This window comes from Prosopis cineraria, unplaced genomic scaffold (genome assembly GCF_029017545.1).
Source record: "Prosopis cineraria cultivar Desert tree isolate PC_DT_omini unplaced genomic scaffold, ASM2901754v1 PC6, whole genome shotgun sequence".
NCBI lineage: Eukaryota > Viridiplantae > Streptophyta > Magnoliopsida > Fabales > Fabaceae > Prosopis > Prosopis cineraria.
The window spans coordinates 17,141,518-17,158,851 of NW_026555337.1; the positions used below are offsets into that span (position 1 = coordinate 17,141,518).

At 30.4% G+C, this 17,334-nt stretch overlaps 1 protein-coding gene across 6 annotated transcripts; it reads right to left on the bottom strand.

Moving 5' to 3' along the window:
- Positions 1–3,119: 3,119 nt before the first annotated feature.
- LOC129313373 (uncharacterized) lies at positions 3,120–13,181 on the bottom strand. Of its 6 annotated transcripts, none has more exons than XM_054956403.1 (17): positions 12,863–13,181; positions 12,226–12,391; positions 11,704–12,109; positions 11,504–11,626; positions 10,449–10,584; positions 10,110–10,375; positions 9,455–9,516; positions 9,196–9,290; positions 8,539–8,641; positions 8,351–8,445; positions 8,198–8,278; positions 7,836–7,911; positions 7,644–7,752; positions 7,255–7,367; positions 7,072–7,130; positions 6,413–6,521; positions 3,120–3,511 (listed from the first exon to the last, which is right to left on the bottom strand). In XM_054956403.1, the coding sequence occupies exons 2-17, from the start codon at positions 12,235–12,237 to the stop codon at positions 3,377–3,379; spliced, it is 1,980 nt and encodes a 659-aa protein (XP_054812378.1). In that variant the 5' UTR covers positions 12,238–12,391; positions 12,863–13,181; the 3' UTR covers positions 3,120–3,376. The 6 variants fall into 6 exon arrangements, with proteins under 6 accessions (XP_054812378.1, XP_054812381.1, XP_054812380.1 ...); XM_054956406.1 differs by having other exon boundaries at positions 9,455–9,513; positions 10,332–10,375; positions 10,449–10,590; positions 12,863–13,179; XM_054956405.1 differs by having other exon boundaries at positions 10,332–10,375; positions 10,449–10,590; positions 12,863–13,179.
- Positions 13,182–17,334: the final 4,153 nt, after the last annotated feature.

A 17,334-nucleotide genomic window follows, 5' to 3' on the forward strand; every position in this document is an offset into this window, starting at 1 on the left:
TTAATGATTATAAAAAGTGATTAAACTCTCAAAGTTTTCACATTGAATCTAAAAGAATTTAAATGACTCATCCTAAATTTCTTCATCTTCTCTTGATTTTTTTTGCTTTTGAAGTTTTGTCTTTATCCATGATTCTTTATATCTGCATACATAATAAATACCTTTTCTCTTGATTTTATAATCATCAAAACATATGATCTAACATTTATATGTTCTCTTTGAATTCTTTTCGTCGTCTTCTCAACCTTTTTTTTTTTGCAGTGAAGCAAAAAATCATTCCAAACTCTTCTACGAGGTCCAAAGATTCTAAACTTCTACATTTTTTAAGATAAAAGTTAAAATAGCAGTGTGGGTGGGTGTGAAAAGTTGATTCTCGGTTTTCATAATTTCGTGATCATAATTTAAAATGTTATGGTTGGATCTTTATAGTACAATACAATTTTTAATTTATTCTTTGATATTATCTTTTTACTAATGTGTGTTTTTTGTCTCTAATTACCTATACTTATGTCATATTTTTTGTTATAAATCATCTACATTTAGAATATTACAATAATTTAGCTCAACCCCATGAATAATGGGTAATTATATCCAAAAATAATATTAAAATAATTTAGAATATTGCAGCAATATTTAATTAATTTTGCCAATGAAATTCAACAGCTATTCTTTAATTCTTTTGAGCTTAAGGGGAATAGTGTACTAGGCCCAATTCAAGAAAACAAAGCCCAGTGTCAATTTCCTTTTTAACGTTTCCAAAGGCCGGATTTGTTGAACCAGGCCAAGAACCTTAATTTATCTAGGGCTTCAAATTTCAAAATATAAAGCCCATTAAAGTTGTTTGACTTTGTTGGGCTTAACTCGGCAAAAAGAGCCCAACTTACAAATCTCTTTTGGGCTTTTTAATATTGAAAGGTTCAAAGTTCTGTTCTATAATTTCAACTTGGGCTTTCTCTATGACTTATACTTGCTTATTGTTTGATTTCTTTCCTTAACTTTTCTTCTAATAAGCTGGAAAGCTAGCTTAATATTGGGATTCTAATTTATACTATGACTAATTTTTATCCTAATTATTTATATAGCATATTTTAAACCTTTCTTCAAGTCATACTTGCCTTATCACATAACACTACATTCGGTTTAAATATACTATATGAGTGCATAAGAACTTATCTTTCTCTTTGTTTTGCTCCTTTTACTTCCTTTATTTTTTTCTTTCTATTAGTATTAGGCTAGTTAGTAATTCAACTCTTGAAGAAAAGTCTTAAGTGAACCTTCTATAATACTCTTTTTGGATCATAATATAAATCATAGTTAACTAATTTATAATTTACGAATAATATTAGTTAAAATCTTAAATTTATAAAAACATACACATCTTTCTCTTATTAAATACTCTATGTAAAAGTCTAGATAATAGTAATTCAAATTCCAATGTATAAGTTTTTCAAAAAAAGTAATAAATAAAATAGGAATATAGTTAAAAAAATAAATATAAAAGCTATCCAATATTTTATATTTTGAACCAAGTAAAATTTTTAAAAGATATATTATATTATAGTATGGAGGAATAGTCCACTAAACTTATGTTACCTATCCTCTAAAATCATCCCAAGTCATAATTTCCTAAAGAACTACTAATGCCTTGTAACTCAACAACTCTACTAAGTCTACAATGATCATGATATCATCTATAATCCTTTTTTAATCTTGTTGGGATATTTTGCATTTCATGGAATATTATCCATTTCTGGGAGACTTTTGGACTTGAGGGCAAAAAATTGTAAACTAAAAGCACCTTTGCATGATATGGCGGTTATATTGTTCCTAAAACTGATCTTAGATTCCCTGATGCTTTTCTTGGCTTCTCATAAACTTTCATGTTCTGTTCTGAATCTCTTCTTGGCATTGTCTGGCGCTAGAACACTCTCAAGAATCTCTTCTTTACCTAACAAAATACTCGCTATGTCCTTACATATAAAAAGTTTTTTAAAATTTTTTTATTTTTAAATATAAGAGGTTATTGATATATTTTTTAATAAATAGATCATTATATCTTTATTAAATTAAAAAAATAAAAAGATAAGTATTTTTATTAATTTACTTTGAAAAAAGAAATTTATTTTTTATTTACAATAATTAAGGTCAAAATTAAAATGTTATTATATTTTTAATTAAATAATTAATTTTTATTAATTTATATAATTCAGTTAAAAATATTTTATATATAAAGATGGAGGAAGTATTCTAATGTCGTGCCAGAATTTTTAAAGACTACACATTGACCCACAGCTCCAGACCTAGACACTTTTCATATTTTCCCAATTCAGTCTAGATTGATATTCACTTCAGAAACATTTTAGAATTAATTTTCGTGAATAGTAATTTTAGGGGCTTCATTAATGCGTCTGCATTCGGCCAGCAACCTAATCTTCTATGTCGGTGTAAATAAATATTTTCCATTTACTTAAATTAATTTTTAAATATTTTAATATTATATTTATTAATATAAAAAATATAAAAAATTTAATATTAAATATAAATTATTTAACGTACATTTAAATGATTAATTTATTAAATTTATAAATTTTAATATTAAATTAAGTTATTTAAATAATATCTAAGAGAGTATTTAGTTAATCAAATTGTAAAATTATAAATTTTTTAATATTAAATTAAATTACTAGATTAAATGTAAGGACCATATTAATAATGAACAAATTTATTAAAATTTTTAAAATTTTTTATATTAATAAATATAATATTAAAAATATTTAAAAACTAATTGAATGATAAAAATTAATTTTAATTGAAACACAGGTCCGACATAAATACTCTAGTGATGAGCATTGCAATGCAAACGGCTTCAGTAACTCCACAGCGTTCGAACTTTTAACTATTTGCCCTTAAAGATTTCACTATTCATCTGGGAACTTAACTGACTTTCATATATAGAAATTTTACCGATCTTTTCTTTAACAATTTCACAAGCCGCGTGCCTGCACAGACGCACCCGCAGCCCGCACACACGAAAGAACGTTCTAAATATATACTCCCATTAAATACAAGAGAATTTCAATCAACTTATACAGTTTAAAAAAATTAGTTAATCCTCATAATTATTTCTGAACTTGAAGTATTTAGATTAAAATCCAGAACTCCCATGAATACATGTGGATGCATATGCAGATCATGAAATAAGCGATGACTTAGTTATAGGCATACATTAGTTCATCAGACTGACGGATTTCTAGAAATGGTCAAAACCAAGATGTACAAACTGAATATTTAAAAAACAGACCCAACATATTAAAATAGATGAATTAAATACAGCGTACTACTACAGAAAGAATGAAAAAATCTTCCAGACGATGAACTATCGTAAAGATGTTACTCGGACAGAATTATCAGCCGATCCTGTCAAGAAAATGGGCAAGCTCGGATGCCAATCAACAGTCGTAACAGAGGCAGCATGAGCAAGTGTTCTCCACCCATTTTGACGACCTTGAACCTGAGACAGCACAGTGAGACACGAAAGAGTGAAATCATCATACCTAAAAATCTAGCACAGGGCAAGGAACGAATAGAGGTAGTGGATATTTATCACTTCTCAACTTTTTTGATTGCTCACAACTCACAAGTGCCTTATTGGAGATAATTCTGTTCATGGTACAATCAAGCATTTCATGTGAACATCTATTCTAGTGAGAATTCAACATTGGTTTATCACATTGTGAAAGACTAGTTTTTCCACTAGACCTAGCTAGGGCTGGAAGTGTGGACCAATAGGGGCCTTCTAGCCAATTTACTTCAGGCCAAACCAGGTTTAGACTTTTGATTAGGCTTATTTAGAAAAATAGTTCAGGCCTATTTTTATAATGCCCAGCCTACAACCCTTAAAAGGCAAGCTATTCACATATATATTATTACATAATGATAAAAGAAATAAAATGGCTTTTCTTTTTTGTTTGAAACTGGTTTTTTCTTTAAAAGATTCATACCCTTCTGCCACCTTTAGAGAGAGTATTTTCTTTATTGATCCAAAAATATAGAACCATTCAAGGAACCATTTTAGAAAAGCATTCAAACAATCCCGATCAAACCAGAAAAACCAGGAATGTTCATAATTTTTGTAGTACAAAACATTGTACCATGCTTCTTTATAATCAAAATAATTATAAACTAGATCATGATAATTTATTGGGAGAATCTTGGATGTATAAGGTGAATAACCCCCAAGTAGTTGGAGTTAATGCCTTACGAATTTTTATTTGGCTGTAACATCCTCCTTGCTTTCCTTGGCAATTAATCGTGATGGAATTTTAATTCCCTAAGATTAATTCATAATATCTTAAGTCTTTTTTCATATTGATTGGAATATAATTCCAAATGCATTCCTTTTGATGAGGAGGAAATATTGCCTGTATGGTATGGGATATATTCTCTCTTTGAAATTCTGGCTCTATTACACATGCTGTCATCACATATTCTTTAGGAAAGCATGGGCTTGGTCCTGATTTAGAGGTTTCTATCGGGTCTTTGTTCGTTTGGATATTGACAACTTGTTGATATGTCTGTGATGGCTCAAGAAATTGAGAAATATAATCCTCTATCCTCAAGGGTTGGTTTTTTTGGCTTTTGAGGAGTAGATGACTGTAATGGCTGCATGGCTTTTGCCTTTCCTTTGCCTTTTGAGGTTATGACTTTACTCATTTTTAAAAAATTTTCACTATAAAAATTCTTTTGTTAGGAAATCCATAAGAGAATTATTTGTTCCCTTTATAAACTATACGTTGAAATCAAAACAAGATAAAATTGCTTGCCATCTAATGAAAACATGCTTTGAAGCTAAATTTTTAATGTCTTTCTGTAAAACATCTTTTGCTGCTTTACAATCCATCTTTATCAAATCATCTTGAAATTTAGAAATACACAAGACAATATATAGATAAGATTTCTTTTTTAATAGTGGAATATTTTTGCTAAGCTTTTGTCCATACTCTTAAGTGGAATCTGACTATTTCTTCCTTTTCTCCATCTAATTGTTTTTATTTAATTTAGAAACTTGGATATAATCAACTCCACCCCCTTTCTTCAACTTTTTCTCGTTCTTCTATATCAAAACTTAAAAGCACTAGACGGTTCTTTGCTTATGTTCTTTTTTATTATCTTTGGTATGCTGAATTTATAATATATAGTTTTGACCATTTGCTTTTTAATCAATATGTTCTTTTTCATTTCTAGTTTGTTGGTTATGTTTTCAGTTAGATTCGACCATGCATGTATTAATTTCAATGTTGTTATACATTGTAGTTGATAAGTCTTCTTGCTTATTATGTATTTTACTTGGTAAATCAGGTTGTACATATATAAGCTTTAATAATCCTAAAACTTATGAGATTTTTGAAGCTTATTATGTAAGCTTATTTAAAAAGCCTACTTTTAAGAAGGCTTTAAAATATACTTTTAGGCTTGAGCAAACTTTAGGAAGGCTCAAACCTAAGTCGTGAAAAAAGCATTATATAAGCTTCAAACTAAGTTCAAGCTTCTGACCTACCACACAGACTTAAGTCTATTTGGTCAAAACCTACCTCGATCCCATCTATTTCCACCAATAAACCCAACCCTCATTGGTTATCACTTCTTAATTGAGTCATTTGCAAACACCACCCTAAACTATGAAAACTAGAAAACATCCCCCCACAAACATCACTACTGAGAATTTAAACACCCTATTTTCACAAAGGATTAAAGAAAGATGGAGAAAGACAAAAAAAAAAAAAAACACTTATGAAAGTTGTTGAATGAGACCTCTCAGTTCACAATATTCCCAAAAGCATGGCCGATAATAATGCATATAACCGACCCTATCTAATGGAATAAGGCTTATTGTTATTGTTGTTGTTTGACAAAGGCTCCACTTGATTCATTCGTGCATGACAAACTAGAAATTAAAGCTTGGTTTGGATAGAGAGAAAAGTGGGAATGCAATAGGGAAGGGGAAAAAATAGGAAGAAAAATTTCCAAAAATAGTACATTTTTTCACTATTTTTGGGAGTTTTCCCTTATAGCTTTCCTTACTCACTATTTTCCTCCCCATCCAAGCAAAGGGTAAGTGACATCTTCGTTAAAATTATACGGATGTTTTCTATCTTTCATAGTTTTGGCAAAAGGCTCAAATTAAAGGGATTGTTTGCTTAAAGAAAGGGAGTGTTTGCATTTTTCCCAGTAAGCAATCACAAGCTCCCTGGTAAGTAACCATAAGCTTTCAATCCATCATCTGAAGACCAGTGATGCAAGTCAAACCAATATGACAACCAGCAAATTCTAATTCCTTTTCCAGAGAGTAAATGCATTATTATCAATGAACTTGACTTGGTATTGAAAAGGAGGCGAGGGTATAAATTTGAACCTCATATATTGGTGCTCTCACTGAACCTGACGTTACTAAGAGTCTCCTCCCACTACCATCCAAAGCCATCTCATGTCTGCAATATTTTAGATCTCCTGGGTATCGCAGCCTGCAAAAAATTAGTAAAAAATCCTGTTAGTGGAAAACTCTTTTGAACATGTCCAAACGTAGGAGAAGGGAAATAGGGGACCCAAATTTATGACAACAAAATGCACTGTTGTTCCGCACAAATATCACATGTAGTACGACTTCTACTGCTGACTAGAAGTCAGATTAGCCTAATATTTTAGCCAGTGAAAGTATCCACCCATAATTAAATCAGCTCAGCCACCAGAAAAGAAAGATTGCTATTAAAAATCCTGCCTCATACAAGATAAGAATAACCAAATTTACAGCTTCCATTAAGGCAAAGGTTCCCTTGCACCCGAACACTTAATATATGAATGGTGGTGCAATCATCCTTCTTGCACGAGCACTGCTCTGAGAAGTATCAGCGTTCAGACATGCGTCTCGTTCATGTGCCTAAATTAGCTATATTTGGCACCTTGGCAAGTAGATGAATTGATCTATCCAATATTAATACAACTCCATGCCTTCTTTAAAATAAAGAAATAATAATGATTATAAGTCTATAAAAAATTATCAAAATGAAAACTTACCTATTACAGCTTCTTGACCACATGATTTGTCCTTGATTTTGCAAACTCCATTCAAATATCTAAACCCAAAAAAAAAAATAAAAAATCCTGTCAATTAAATTGATAAGATCATTTAACATGTAGGAGTGATAAGCATCACACCATCATTATTTTCAGGCCAAAAGTTAAATTAATAATACTTGCCTTCCCGTCAGAGCCTAAGCTGAAAATGCTAGTCTCATCAGGTCCAAAAAGTATTGAACTGATAGAAGAATCATGCGCAGGCCAGCCAGTGATTTGTAGACCACACGACATGTCTTTAGCCAGTTTAAGGACATGAATGTTAAACCAAACAAACTCTTCTAGAACAAATTTTTGCATCATTTGACATCACTAAACAACCCCCCCCCAAAAAAAAAAAATTCCTTTGCAAGTATGGAACCTCCAAAAAGCACATCAAATCCAACAGATTAGCACTTACAGGGAAAGATATATTATCCCAAGTACGAGAAACGTAACAGATTTCACTTTATAGGTGAATCACAAATTACATTAATGCCAGAAAGTAATAAAAATAAATAAATTAAGGATACCAAACATGTGAATCATTCCATCAATGGCAGAAGCTGCTAAAATCTTCCCATTGTGATTAAAGCATAGAGAAGTAATTGCTGGTGGATCTTCTCCGAGGGGAAGAACTGTCTTCATGAATTAAAAAAATATATATGACCTAAACAACACAACTTAAAAATATAAATATGAACAACATAAAAAGGAGCTCATACCATGGCTTTCCATGTCTTCATGTTCCACACAGTCAGTGAAGCAAAGCCAAGATTATCCAAGTTGTTAGAACCCACACTACAAAGGCAAGACCAACACATGATTAATCGTTAAAATGTGAAATATCTTTCACCAACAAAATGTTAAATATTTAGAAACATGAAAAACAGGAAGGTTAAACATTGAAGTTTTTTAACAGGCACAATTCCATGGGAGGTGAAACACCACGGCCTGCAAATATAAATAAAATAACATACACAACATCATAGGGAAACACACAAGTGTAAAAACAGAGAATTCAACAACCACATTCAGTCAGTTTAAAAATTCAAAGGATCTAAAGATTCAAAAATTAAATCAGTACCTTCCAGATGCTGCTGCAGACACAAAAATTGGTTCTACAGGGCTGCATTTCACATCTAATACACTGCAACCACATATAATACTTTAATGGCTTTAACAAACAAAACAAAAGGAAAAAAGAGACTGCAAAGTACATTATTGGGTTAGGAAACACCTAGGAAATGTTTCAGTTGTGTTGAGGTCACAAACAACTCTCTTTGCATCCACATTCCAAGCCTTAACGCACCCATCTGATGTGCCTATCAGAAGCTTTTAAAAAAAAAAAATTCAAGTGAATTGATCTTATGATACAAGCTATACTATGAAATAACATGTGACGCCATGTGAAACCAATTCACGTACCAAGCGATCTGACTTACACTCCCAGTCAAGAGACAAGATTTCTGTGCCACAGTAAATGGTTGCATTTCTAGATACTGGAGTTGATGAGTCATATGTCCATATCCTTTATAAATAATACAGCAGAGCAAGATAAGTTTTCATGAGAAAGTGGATTGCACCTATATTAGGAAAAGCTGTAGACCAATCTCTGGGATACTTGGTGAGAGACAAACGAAACACAGAAAAAGAAGTGATGTTTGATAAACATGCGATAAAATCAACTGAGCATTTCTCAGCTTCAACTTTCATTCATAGCAACATAGGATACATATAGAGAGATATATCTAGGGTTTGTTACAATCAAACAGAATCTGGAATTTAAATTATAGATATAAGATCACATCAAATCTGATTCTAATCTCCCACATTAAATAAAGGATAAATATAGAAAATATTAACTAATAAAAACAGATAAAATGAAACCCATATAAAATGGGCCTTGGGCCATCAGCGCCCTCTACCAACATTCAGTGGTCCTGAAAACAAATTATGTATGCAAGCAAATCAAGCATTTTTTTTTCTTACAAGATATCAAGACTAGCATTTAACCAACACCATTTATTTTTTCCCATCATAATCCTAAGATGAATATATGTTAAATGCCTTGCAAGAAAATACCTGACAGTTCCATCCAGGGATGCACTGGCAATATTGTTCCCAGATGCAGAAAAGCGGCATCGGCTTATGGGACTTGTGTGCCCCAAGAATGTTTCCTAGAAGCCACAGTAAATTAATAGTTACAGACTCCAATAAAATTATGTATGATCAGGAAATATAGATGGTAAGAAGATGACTCAGTAAGAAGGAGAAGCAAATCAACAGTAAAATAAGAATACAAAACTTCAGACCTGAGATATGACTCCAACCCCAAATTTACCTGGTGCTCTACTTTGACTTCTGGAAAATCTTCTTCCACATAACTGTCTTCACCGTTCTCTGCTACAAGATTAACCATATGATAAATAATTTATCAGATTTTTCTTTGATTCCTATCTCAACCAATACATAATTTATGCAGTAACAATTAGGTGGGATTTCAAGTGTAGATAAAGTTTATCAAGACTGGGTGTTGGGTGCAAATGGTACAGAGGCCTACATATATTTTTAATATCAAATCCGCAAAAGAAGGAAATAATTAATTGCTTCCTTACATCAACTATCAGAAACTTTTGTTTATGTATGCATATAAATAAAACTGTACAACAAGTCTTATGCCACTAGATGGGGTTGGCTACATATACATATAACTATAAACATATATATTCATTTCAATATGAATTTTGAAGCTGGCTTAATTTGATATTCAGCAACAACTTCTCTGAATTTACAGAGATCCAATACTATCCATACTTGACTTCATACTCCAATGCCACTTATTCTTAAAAATGACATCCCTTGCCTTCTGGATTTTAGACATATCCATACATCCAGGAAATTATGACAGCAGTCATCAACTTGTATAAAAGATTATGACAAAACAACAACTTCATGGAAGTTCATGATGAAGCGGTGGTCTTAGAGCATCTGTCTACCTATTTGGGCACTGTCATCAACTATTTGACTGGTATCACCTGTTTTGCCATTTTCCAAAAGGTCACCCAATTGCAAAGTTGAAACATCATAATTGGAGCTGATACATTCTGAATCATTTTTACTAGGCCCAGCAACAACAGATTCCTGGCTAAATTCTGTTTCACCTATTTGTGGATTAATTGTCGTGCAAACTTCTGGAGTATCTTTCAATGTGTAAATACCTTCTTCACGCAAGATACTTGATGAATCATTACTTCCTTCCATACTGCAACCAAAGTTCAAACAGGACTAAATTTAATTACATTTGGAGTTCCAAGAATTGAATAAAAAATCCTTACCTCCTAAGCTGACTTAATTGTGCCTCTTTCTCCTCAAGTAAAGCCTGGAGTTGGGACAACTTAAGATTCAGTTGTCTGATCTCTCTTTTGAGAATGTTGGTAGTATTTGTATCTGAACTAATCTTCAGTAAAGCAGGTAGACGTGATTTTGTTAAGAATATTTTCAGAAACTAAGAAGTATTGTTCAAATAAATTAATTTTGAGTAAATTATTACTCTTGTCCCTGATAGATGACTAACTTCTAAGTTGGATCATCCAAAGCATATTTCTCTCAGTTTAATCCCTTGGTAGCTTTACTCCAATCATTTTCATACCATTGAAGGATCAAAATGAGAAATTGATTCTCATGACACAGGTTGAGAGATGAAAATAATCAGGGAAACATAATTGTAGGACTAACTTGAGAGGTTAATACTTTGGACAAAAATAAAAAGAACACTACCTATTGGCTATTAGAGGCAAATGAAACCGCTTATGCATTTCTTCTCTTTTCTTGTGACATTTTTTCTGTTTGTTTGCAACATTATAATGGACATCCACTAAGTGCAAGCCCATAGTCACACTATTCAAAATCAAGTTTACAAAAAGATAAAAGTATTCAATATGAATTCTTAAGTTTGATAATGCACTAACACTACGATCAATGTCCGAGCCAAGTATCTAGCAGAACAAAAGAACACCTCTGGGTGTGCACTTTTTTTCCCAAGGGAATTGATTTTATTTTTTCCCTTAAAATCAAAGTAACCTTCCAGTCCTGGGAAGTCTCAGAACCAAATCTTAGGGCCTTAGAATCAAAACTAGACATGCATCATGCCCAATAAGAGTTTGATTGACCACAGCCACCTTGACCATAAGTTTTATGGATTCAGGATTGATTGACAGAACTGAAAATTTTGTTATTCAGGATTGATTGACAGAACTGAAAATTTTGTTTTACTTTTGAATGTATATTTGTATCTGAAACATAAAGAGACCGGAAATAAAAGAACAAAATATCAAATTTAGAGAAGGGGAAAAAAGAAAAGGGACAGATAAAAATATTTTTCAAAGGATATGACTGCCATTGAAGATCTCACAAAAGAAGTTTCGTACAGCAAGATGCATGGCCTCAAACCATTCCTTGGAGAAATAAATGTGAAACTCTGGATCCAAGTGGGGATTCTTGATATATGGAATTGCTGCATTACAGCCACTCAGCATCATAAGTTCATACTGATAGTTCATTAGAGTACAACAGAAGTATAAGAAAACGCACCAAACCATGGAATCCAATCATGTGACCTTTCCAGCAATTCATTGCCTCTCACTGCAAAAAAATCTACCACTCTGTCTCTTCTTCCCATTTGCAATGCATGGACTATGTAATACCGTAAAATTGAAGCCTCCAATTTAGATAAGGTAGCAATTAGCACTGCTTCAGACGATGATGAGAGATACTGTTTGAAGAAACTGAGCAGACCAACTAACTTTTCGGCTTGAAATTTAGGAATATATACAGAGAAGATTAGGTCCAAGATCTTATCTACTTCAAAACCTTTACCAACATCAGTCCGCAGTTCGCTTTCATAAGTTTGAAGTGCATTTGTAAATCCTCTGAAAATGAGGAACTCTCTGACAAGCTCCTCAGCATACTGCATGTTCTCCATCCTGTCCTTCCAGGCCTACAATGATGAATAATAACACCTGAATCTTCAAGAATTTCACAAGCCAAATAAAATTTCTTGGCAATTGAAAAAACAAACAAATCAATGCATTTACCAGTCCAAGAAATACTTACATGAGAATCCATAGGCGGGCCTATATCACACTCAGTGGGGGCATCTTCCCCCACTGAAATCTTCAAATTATGAATAGTTGATACATTATCCTTCAAATTTTTGTTCCAAATACTTTGACAAAGAGACCTTAGTGAGCCAATTGATTCAGGCAACCCCTCCAAGCAACTGAAGAATGACAATTTAAACTCAAGCTTCTAAATTGTTAGACACAAATAGAGCTAACTCTGCCGTTTACAAAACCTTGGGAATTTTCTTAAATCGATGATAATATAAAGAGACTAACAAATAGAATGCCAATACACAACAAATCCAACATTGCACAACAAACAATCCAAATCATATATGTCGCTAGTAATCAAATGAAGAGGGCAGAAGTATAATAGCTGATTAAACACCATTCAGCAAAAACTGGTAATAAAACTTAAAAAAAAAATAGTAAACTCAATCTTTATTCAAAAGCGTCAATATTCAAACGATTACAAGACCAGACTCAAAGCCAAATTAAAATGAAAAATTTAAAACAAAGTAAGAAACAGTGCAACGATGCCCGACACAGGGTTGACAACACCGCAGGAACAGACGCGGGGAATAAATTCAAACATAGATTCAAAGCCAGAGTGAATAAATGAATCTCACCAGATTTTGGCAGTAGAAAAAACCCTAGGGTTTGAACCTTCTTCAATACTTGACCGAGAACAACGACGCAGGGCTGACACGTCGTCCGACGGCGAGCTCGACCGAGTGTGTAATGCTTTTTCTGTGGACGAAGAAAAATGGACTCCTACTCCTTAACAGCTACCAGCTCCCAGCTACCAGACAAGTGGGAAGAGGAGATTCGGCCTGTTTTGGTACAATGGAAGTCTTTTTCGATGAAATTCGGAATTGGAATAGAAAATGGAACCAGAACCAGAATCAGAATCAGAATTGAAATAAAACTACGTTGCAGAATGTTTGGTATGGTATTGAATCTCCCTTCCTTTGTCGGCTTGGCCATGCAATTACTTTCTTAATTTTTTTTATATATTAAAATTGCCTTCGCAAATTAATTTTTAAAAATTTAAATTTAAATTTAAATTTAAGTTATAATTTATGTTTTAACTTTTTTAAAAGTTAAATTTAAATTTTAAAATTTAATTTTTTTAAAAAAATTTTATGATATTATGTTAATATTTTTTATCTACAATGTTAAAAAATTAGCTATTCCTTCCATTAAAAAATATAATCATTACTTTTTAGGAGTTAAATGTTAAAAAATGTAAGACATTTTTATTAAATAGATTATTTTATTTTTTTAAAATATTTAATTAGAGTAAATATAAAAATATAAGATTGGTTGAAAGATAATTAACTAATTTATTAAGGGGTGAGATTTAGTTAAAAGGATTATTTTTATTTTGATACATTTACAAGGATGGAAATTCACCCCAACTAATTGCTCAAAAATTTATATCACTTCCCTCAATTTTAATTGATTCTAAAATAGTTTATAAAAAATAAAATGTTAATCATATTTTTAGCATATACGAGTATATTCTAAAATAACTTGTGTGAAAATAAAACCAATTGTTATTTCTATTTTTAATTTTAATATGTAATGAATAACAAATTTTAAAGTTAAAAAAAATATACTCCCTCTAATTCTTATTATAGAATACTTTTAATCATTTCATGTATTTTAAGAAAAGTTAATTTTTTTAGTATCATAATAAAGTGAGAAGTACTTTTATTTTTATCCTTAACTTTAAATAATAATATAATTATATTAAATATCTTTATGCTAATCAATAAGGGGTAAAATTAAAAAAATAAATTAATTATTACAACATGTCTTATCTTTTGAACTAAAAATTACTTTTAAAATATGTTTTATAAATAGGATCAGATGAAGTATGTCTTAACATTTTTCATTTGCATGGGTCCAATATATAGATTAAAATAAATTATTGTAAATATCTGAGGATAACTGAATAACAAATTCTAAAATAACAATTGTTTATACTTTTTTCAAACAGCATTTTTATTTATATATTGTAATAAATAATAAAAACTTCTCATATTGTAGTTGGAATAAAAATACAGTTAATAGCATTCACTAAAGAAATTTAAAAATATAGTTATTTTCACTATGTTAAAATAATGTGCAATATATTAATATTTATTTAATATTAATTTGTATTAAAAAAATCCCATGTAGCATGAGTGTATTGCTGCTAGTTTAAATTAAATTTGGGAGAATTATATTTAAGGAGACCTGAGAAAAAATTATTCATAAACAAGAATTAATAACAAGTCTTATTTAAAAAAAAGTTTATATTTTCATTTTAACAACAATCAATTTCATATTGACCTTTACTTACAAATAACTTTCTTGTCAGGTTTTTAATGTGATTCTTCCATTAAATTTTACGAGGCTTGGCAGAATTGCAAAACTTAAAGACATTTATCATTTATATACCTATGCTTGAGATTCTTCTATTCAATTTGAATTTACAAGAAGGGGAGAAATCTGTTTTCGTCCTCTATTCTGAGGTGTTAATGTATGTGTATCTGATTGATTCTATTGGAAAATATTATATAAACAAGTTTATTTGGTTTTGATTATAAGAAATTTAGTGAAGATTTTGTATTTATCAGGTTTAAGTTAATGGCTTAAAACCTTTAAATTTTTTCTTATTTTGTCAAACTTCAAATTTGTTGAAGTTTGAGTGCCCTTGTCTCTAATTAACATTAAATACTTCGATATTTTGCCTCATATAATTCGAAGTTTATGCACCTTTATAATGCTGATCCTGAATATTTGGCAGTTTTGCTCTTTCTCTATGTTTCGAAGTTTCAGAGCTTCAATATTCTAACTCCTAATATTTTGAAGTTTTAGCCTTAACACTTCGAAGTTTTCATTCTCTGTTTTACCTATTAAAATAATTTAAAGTTTTAGTTCAAATTCTTCGAATGTTTTTCTTCTCTTTGGAACTCAAGCTTGTCCTCTCAACTTTCTCCAGTTAGTTCCAAGTTTCGAGTCAAATAATTTTAAATTTTCATCCAAATGCTTCGAAGTTTCTTCTAAGCAAAATTTATCACATTTTATAATTTGTGATCTTCTCTGATCAATCCTTTCTAATTAATCTGAATTTATTCAATTTATTCTCTATTGTTTCTAAACCCAATTACATTCAGCTTAGCAACTTTTAATCTTTGGATTAAGCTTTAAACAAATTTTACCTTTAAATCCAAAATCTGCTTTAGTTTAAACGTTTCGAAATTTTCTTCAAGATAATTCAAAGTTTTCTTTCAACGGTAATAATGTCAAAAACATTTAATATAAAATTATTTAAGACCTGTTTGGATAATCCTCAAAAATATATCCAAATAGTTGAATCCTCTAAATGTATGTTTGGCATATATAAATTAAAATTCAAACTGATACTCAGAAAACCTAGTAAACCTAGGTTTGTACTCCAAGAGCTTGTTGGAATCTGTTGACTATATTGATGTCGTCTTCTGATTTGGGATGAATCGTAGCGCAAAGGAAAGCCAAATGTTGCCAAGAACCCTCCACCATTTCCTCTGCTTCCTTTGTTCTTTGTTTTTTTTTTTTGGCCTGATATTTTTCCAAGGAGATAAAAAGATTGATTTTTTAGCCTCTTTTATGTGTTTATAGAAGTTACAAGGATATTTAAGCAACTAGAAGAAGCAACATATGTGGCAATAGTCAAAATGTCTTGTGCCATCAATGTGTGGAGTCTGTCCATTTAACCAAATGAACACTGCTTAGCTTTTTTGTGAATCCAATGCGACATTTTCCAATTTAAAAAAAAATGTTGGGTTGACTTGCATTTTTAAAAATGTTAGGATACCAATTGAGTCTTTTTGAAAACATTCCGGACAGTTTTATACTTTAATCCTATGAGCAATCTGCTCAATCCCATTATCATGCCTTTATTTATTTTGACATTTTTATTTTTAATAATTTTGTTAAACAGAAGCTTTATTCATATCTTCATAGAAACTAGACTCACATCCCATGCTTTGAACAGAGTTCACTTGAAACAATTGAGTGTATTAGTTGACATCAGAACATTTTAAATTTTAAAAGTTCATTCAAAATGTCATTTTTTTCTTCTTTTTTTGTTGTTATCAATTGCACGAATTTGACCTCAGTCAATTGAGCTAATTGGATGAATTGTCAAGAAAACAAATTTGTAAAAATTAATTAGTTCATTCATCTTTTTAGATTTTCTTACCAAAACGAAGTTGTTTTTAAAATAATTTTTGGAATATGGAAATAATATACTTGTTGATGAAATTAATGTTTCACAGAGTTAACCTGACAAATTGAATAATAAGTTGAAAATTCAAGATGTGCATTTTAAAAGTAACGTAAAAGTGACATTTCTTTTTTTTTTTCCCTTTAAAAAATAACAGAATTGACATGAGCCAATTGAGATGATTGGATTACACATAAACATTTTTAATATAGAAATTTAATTCACAATGTCATTTTATTATATCTGATGTGTTTGCAGAATATTTTCGGGAGATGGAAAAAATTTAATTGTAGTTTCACAATTACACGTAATCTCTTTCGTCAACAGCCATAATAAATCAAAAGATGAATCCCCTTGTGTCCCTGAACTAATATTTGTTTTAATATTTAGGGAAAATTAATCATGTCAAGTTTTTAAATGAATAAAAATAAAGGATTGAATTATAAGAGTAAAAGTTTAGAAAAGTTACAATCAAATCAAAACTTTAAAAATTTAATTATAATGAATCAAAGTTAAAGGATGAAATTATAACTAAGTTAAAACTATAAGGACTAAATGATTAATTTTTTCTAGTATTTAATAATTGTATAATATGTAATGAATAAATATTGAAGTTAGCTATTTCATAGTATTTTTAATAAATTTTTCCCTTTTAAAAAAATTAATATATGTAATGAGTATTTTCCTTCAGTAACCACATTGTTAAATATTTATTAATGAAAAAATGATAAAAAAAATTCTTTGATATAAATAATAATTTAGTCTATCAAAATGTCATAATTCAATTAAAGTACTTAAAAATTTTTTTATCATTAATAAATTTATATAAATAATTAAATTACT

Excerpts from the sequence above, each read along its gene's own strand:
- LOC129313373 (XM_054956401.1), bottom strand. Across the intron at positions 8,279-8,350 it reads ACAACTGAAACATTTCCTAG|TATTATATGTGGTTGCAGTG; the intron begins GTGTTTCCTAAC and ends AAGCCATTAAAG. Across the intron at positions 7,368-7,643 it reads TGGAATGATTCACATGTTTG|ACATGTCGTGTGGTCTACAA; the intron begins GTATCCTTAATT and ends AACTGGCTAAAG.